This window comes from Falco naumanni, unplaced genomic scaffold (genome assembly GCF_017639655.2).
Source record: "Falco naumanni isolate bFalNau1 unplaced genomic scaffold, bFalNau1.pat scaffold_46_arrow_pat_ctg1, whole genome shotgun sequence".
In the NCBI taxonomy this organism is placed as follows: Eukaryota; Metazoa; Chordata; class Aves; order Falconiformes; family Falconidae; genus Falco; species Falco naumanni.
Genome location: NW_024427526.1, coordinates 92,323 through 98,527, shown reverse-complemented (window position 1 = coordinate 98,527; position 6,205 = coordinate 92,323). Strand labels below are relative to the sequence as shown.

Genomic DNA, 6,205 nt, shown 5'->3' with positions numbered 1-6,205 from the left:
CTGTGTCTATTGTTTCAATTGCCTCTGGGAAAATTACTCATTGCTTTGGAATCAGGGAAAACTGGGACCCAACAGAAGCCTAGCAGTATAGAAAGATTTCTAGGCTAAAATAACTACATCGCTTTTAGGACAGTTGGCATGGACGGAATCTACTCTACCACAGCTCCCTAAGCAACACACCCTGCCATCTCAGCACCTGCTGATGGGAGTAATGGAGGGTGGAGCAAGTGGAGACCCCACCGCCAAGCTCTGCTGTGCTCCCTGCAGGAAGGGGAACTTGATGGTACCACACAGCTGATAAGCTGCAGAGCACTTGTCACATAAGAAGCTACGAGAGGCTGTCCCCTGCTGAGCCAACCACTGAGGCGATAGGACTTTCCTCAGATGAAATGATCTCCTTGTCATACCAATGTCCACCTCCATGCCAAAGTTACCCACCTCCAAGGTCCTACTACACCTCCCTGGGCACAGGATACCAAACAGTAACAACAATATGAATGACTGGAGTCCCTCAAGCTCCACCGAAATGTCAATACGATGAACTGGGCCAGGACTGAAATAAGTCCGGGGGTGATGGGTGTTCTAAACTCCTCAATTACCACAGTGACTTAGTGGTTCACAATCAGATAAACACCTCTGTGAACAAAGTGAGGTCAAGTGAGGACCCACTCTCTGCGAATGAAGGGACTTCTGACCAAGGGATTCACCTTGGGAAGGATGAGTGACAAAGAACAGGGGGTGGAAAGAACACCATTGCAAAAGAAGACAAGCTGGTAAGGTCTTTCAACCCCCATACCTATAAAAAAAAAAAAAAAAAAAAAAAAAAAAAAAACGTAAAAACACAAACCTATCTTTGAACCTTACTCTGTCACAAACTTGCATAATAAAAATCTTCAGCTGAAGTTCATTTTCTATAAGTCTCTGGAGATGTGAGTAGGGGTTTTAAGGGCTCTGACTCAATGATGCTGTCAGCGGGGTTCCTGGATAGGTTGGTAGAGTCACCCTCGGATACAGTGGGCTGTTCAAAGCGCAGGTCGTGGGCAGGTTGGTCAGACACAAGGGTCTCGTCTGTCTTCGGAAACTGCCAGGCTCATTAAAAACCAAGAGTCTGAGGAACCCCCTCGTCTTAGTGTGAAAGCACTGCTGCACACTGGGCTGAAGCCCCCCAGCTGTGGCACCAGCCCAGCTCTGCCTGGCCACAAGGCAACCTGGTACCAAGTGTCCCCGAGCCCGTGGGTGCAAAGGCTTTGCTTCAGAGCAGAGACATGGCCTGGGCAAAGGAGAGCTGAGTCTTGAGCCCTCGGACTGTGCAATGAAGTGCTGCAATGGGCTCTGCAGGGCTTACTGAAGCACTGAGGACATCCTCCCTGCCCTGCCTGCAGAACCACCAGACACACACGTACACACACGCTCCTTTAGGAGTACTTGGATCCTTTGCTGCAGTCTTCCTGGTGTCCTGTCTAGTAATGGGTTAACAAAAGCTGATAGTCATGCAGAAAACTTTTTCTAGTAAGGGAATTGCCAGTGCTGGAAATAAGTGTGTCCCCCCAGGTGAGGCAAGGCCCATGAGGGATTGCCTCATCCTGCTGCCCAGCAGGTTCCCCTGCAGCCCCAGGGACAGCTGGAGGGAGCCCAGAGGGGCAGAGGAGGGAGGCAGGGAGAGCTCAAAAGCAGACCTTGGTGGGAGGCTGCTGAGAGCTCCCTGCTGGAGAAATCTGCAGAGCCCTTGAGCGGGTAAGTGTGTGGCTGCAGGGCAATGCCTCTGCAGTTGCTAGCCGGGTCTGCAGCAGCTGGGGCACCCCCAGCCTGTGGGACCGTGTGGGAGCCTTTTGCTGTGGAGGAGGCCAGTGTGCTGCAGAGCAGGGCTTCCCTGCTGCAGCGTGGGAGGGCCAGGGCATGTGGGCTGCCTTGTGCCAGGGCCGGCTGCAGGGCTGTGAAGGTGGCTGTGCAGGCAGGGGTGCCCAGGGCTGTCCTTGCCAGCAGGGTCCCTGCAGCCGCGGGGGCTGTGTGCTGGGGCAGGGGCTCTGCCGCCTGCCAGGGGCAGCTCTCAGCCTGCCGGGGAGCTCCTGTGCTGCTGCGGGCAAAAGGTGGCGTGGAGGGAGCGACCCCCAGCAGGACAAGGTCTCAGTGATTTTGTGTTGGTGCTGCATATATCAGAGCTGTTCACATCTCCAGGTCATTTCCAAGGGGACTTTCCATGAGCACGTTCATGGCAGGGGTTCACTGCTTGGCTCTGTGCTTGCCTGAATCTCTGCTGCCACTTTTCCGTGGCTCCGCTCGGTGGCAATGGAAACTCAGCTGTGCAGGTCAGAGCAGGGGCTGAGATGCTGAAAGCATCACAGGGAGGTTGATGAGGATGCTGAGCAAGTGCCTTCCCTCCCCAGCATGCTGCAGATGAAACCAGCATCAGCTCTCCTTTTCCCTCAGGCTTTGGGGGAGCTGTTTGTTCCTGCCTGCAGACAGAGAGCGGCTGCAGGGCAGAGCTGGGCACACAGGGGCTGAGCTGGGCTCTGTGAGCGCTGGCAGGGAAGAGCCCTGGGGCCAGAGAAAGAGCTGCTGGCAGGGACAGCTGCAGGCAGCAGAGCCCTGGGCAGGGAGGGGGGAGATGCTGAGGGGAACCCTGATGCAGGGCAGATAGGGGCACCTCCTGGCCATGGTCTGCCGTGCAGGTGCCTTCCCTGAGCAACAGACCTCTGCTCTCCTCTCCCACCCAGCACAGCCTTTAGACCGTTGGTTTCATGTGTTTCAACACCCCCTGGTCCAGCAGAGCAGCAGAAGGGATGAAGTGCATCTCTCGTGCTGCCACGCTGCCATTTCTCGCTGAGCAGAGCCTGAGGGTGACTGTCCTTCACTGCTGCTGTCTGGGAGGTGGTGTGCCTGGCTGGGGAAGGAGTTCCCGAGTGTCCCTTTGTCTCTCTCCTGGCCTTGCTCAGATGCTATTGGCATTGCAGACAGGCTCTCTGGCAATAGGGGTTTCAGCTGCCGGCTCAGGGGCAGACCTTGTGGGTCCTCCTGTGCAGACATGTCCTCAGCATGGAGGTGTCCCAGCTTTCCCCTAACCGATGATGCTGTGGGCAATGCAGTCTGTGAGGCAGGGGAAGGAGCTGAGTCTCCTGCAAGAACTTGCCATGGTCAGGACCCTTGACTACCTACCTCGGGTGTCCACCCAAGCTGTATGTGCCTGCCAGGGCACACAGTGAGCCCTGGGTGTCCTTGGATAGCAGTGTGGTGCTGAGCCTTCGGGAAGGGATGAGGCATTTTGTTCTCTGCAGTGGATCCCTCTGCTCTCAGCAGTGCCTGGCTGCTTGTCAGGGTCACATGGCAGTGTGATCACTCTCCATCTAAGAAAGGAGCAATTGCCGGGCAGCTGGGAAGGAGAGGGATGGAGAGAGCAGAGTGCCTGCCTCTGCCCTCAGGCACAGACAGTCCCCTTGCCTCTCAGCACTCACTCTGCTCTCCCTGAGCACAGCACAAAGCCCTCCTGACCTGACTCTGGCCATGGCCGTTGCTCAGCACGGGCAGAGCCGATGCTGACAGGCCCTTCTGCGCTGGGAGCAGTTTGTGCTGAGCCAGGGCAAGGCCAGGACTGGCCCCTGCCCCCAGGGTTCCCATGAAGCCCCTGCTGCAGAGCAGGGCTCACTGCTGGGCAGCCAGCGGGCACAGCCCCTGCTCCTCACAGCACACTCGGGCAGCACTCAGCACAGCTCCAGCCACGGCTCGGAAGGGAGCTCTCCTAGGAACGGCAGAGGGGGGGACATGGGGCACCGGGGACGCATCTAGGAGAAAGGGTTTTCACTTCGCTCAAAGAAATCTTTCTTGACTTGCCACTATTTTTGCTCTATAAAGAGGACCCTATGGTTGGAGGCAGCAGATGTCCAACAGCAGCTCCATCACCCAGTTCCTCCTCCTGGCATTTGCAGACACACGGGAGCTGCAGCTCTTGCACTTCTGGCTCTCCCTGGGCATCTACCTGGCTGCCCTCATGGCCAACGGACTCATCATCACCACCGTAGTGTGCAACCACCACCTGCACACCCCCATGTACTTCTTCCTCCTCAACCTCTCCCTCCTCGACCTGGGCTCCATCTCCACCATTGTCCCCAAAGCCATGGCCAACTCCCTCTGGGACACCAGGGACATCTCCTACTCAGGATGTGCGGCACAGCTCTACTTGATTGTCTTTTTCCTTTCAGCAGAGTGTTCTCTCCTCACCGTCATGGCCTATGACCGCTTTGTGGCCATCTGCCAGCCCCTGCACTACGGGACCCTGCTGGGCAGCAGAGCTTGTGTCCACATGGCAGCAGCTGCCTGGGCCAGTGGGTTTCTCAATGCTGCGCTGCACACGGCCAATACACTGTCACTGCCGCTCTGCCAAGGCAATGCCCTGGGACAGGTCTTCTGTGAAATCCCACAGATCCTCAAGCTCTCCTGCTCACACACCTACCTCAGGGAAGTGGGGCTACTTGTCATTAGTTCCTGTTTAGCCTGTGGATGTTTTGTTTTCATTGTTCTGTCCTACGTGCAGATCTTCAGGGCTGTGCTGAGGATCCCCTCTGAGCAGGGACGGCACAAAGCCTTTTCCACGTGCCTCCCTCACCTGGCCGTGGTCTCCCTCTTTGTCAGCACTGCCATTTTTGCCTACCTGAATCTCCCTTCCCTCTCCTCCTCATCCCTGGACCTGGTGGTGTCAGTTCTGTACTTGGTGGTGCCTCCAGCACTGAACCCCTTCATCTACAGCATGAGGAACCAGGAGCTGAAGGACGCACTGAAGAAGCTGATGCAGTCAGGTTTCTCTCAGCAGCACTGAACTGCCTCAATCTCTTCACAAGGTGTCTCCTGGTCATCTCTGGAACATCCTGTGAATTTAGCACTTTTAATGTCACAATTGTGTTGCTCCTAGAATGTTTGCATGCACTCCACTTCCTCAAAGGAATGAACCCAGCCTGCCTGACCCAGAGGCTTTTGTACTTTTGCATCCAGGGTGGTGCAGCTGGACTCCTGTGTCACATCTCGATAATTTAAGGGGCTTGTGTAGTGGCGATATCTATCAAGTTCCCAGGAGAGTAAAGCACCAGTGTAGAGCTCAGCTGTGTGAGTGTGCAAAGTTGGGGCAAATAACAGGGTGGGGGCACACGGCAGGGTGTCCTGGTGTAAATCCTTGGGTCACGGTGAAGGAAGCAAGGCAGTAATCGGGTGGGACACAGGGCTCTGCTCAGTGCCATGTTCCTTGGATATCCATCCAGGGGAAGCTGCCCCAGGTGCCCCAAGATGTCCTAAGCACCAGTCATTTCCTTTGCTTGTTGTACACCCCAGTCCCTACGAGGAACATTTGCTGCATGGTCACCTCTGTCATCCTTAGTGGCTCAGTGATACCCAACTCCATTGCAATTCTAAATGTAAATGGAGCCACTTTCCTACCGTCACTGGTTACACACAAGTCCCATACCTCTTGCCACAGTTGGCCACTCAGCCAAGGCTGTGGTCAAACATCTCCAACCAGATCATGTCCTCACGGCTTTGCTTTGACAAATAGTGAAGTAAACCACTGACTGAGATCCCACCAACTGGCCTGGGTCCAGCTCTCCAGTCTTTCACTCTAGATGTTATCTCAAATAAACGCCAGTTTCTCAGCCTCTCCTTGTCCATAACATGATCCAGGTCCCAACCATCCTTCTGGCTTCTGCAGGACTTGCTCCAGTCTGGCAGGGTCTTTCTTGTGCTGGGGAGCTCCATTGTGGGCTCAGCAGTCCTGATATGGTCCTGTGGTGGGGTTAACCACGGCCAGCACCCAGCCAGCCCCCCAGCTGTTCATCTGCTCCCCTGACTCAATAGGACAAAGGGAGAAAATAAGCCAGCGATGCTCCTGGGTCAAGGTAAAGGCAGAGAGATTACTTACCGATCCCTCTCATAGCCAAAGATGTGTTGTCTTGCCAAAGATCAATTTCATTCATTGCCAATTAAAACAAGATGTTGATTGTGAGAAACAATGACCAAAACATTGAAGACCATTCCCCAGTTTCTCCCAGGGCCAAATTACTCCATTGATCCCAATTCACTACACAAGCACACCCTGAGAGGTGCGGGGGGGATGTTGAAGAGGGTTGATGGCACAGAACACCTCTGCTGCTCCTTCCTCCTCACACTTCTGCCCTGCTCCAGCGTGAGTCCTCTCCATAGACCCCGCTATCTGTGCGGTCAAGGGTAT

At 55.1% G+C, this 6,205-nt stretch overlaps 1 protein-coding gene across 1 annotated transcript; it reads left to right on the top strand.

Moving 5' to 3' along the window:
- Positions 1 to 3,868: 3,868 nt before the first annotated feature.
- LOC121082240 (olfactory receptor 14J1-like) lies at positions 3,869 to 4,807 on the top strand. The gene has a single exon (XM_040581595.1). It carries the CDS (start codon positions 3,872 to 3,874, stop codon positions 4,805 to 4,807), a length of 936 nt encoding a protein of 311 aa, XP_040437529.1. The 5' UTR covers positions 3,869 to 3,871.
- The last annotated feature ends 1,398 nt before the right edge of the window (positions 4,808 to 6,205 follow it).

Excerpts from the sequence above, each read along its gene's own strand:
- LOC121082240 (XM_040581595.1), top strand. The coding sequence starts at position 3,872 with ATGTCCAACAGCAGCTCCATCACCCAGTTCCTCCTCCTGGCATTTGCA.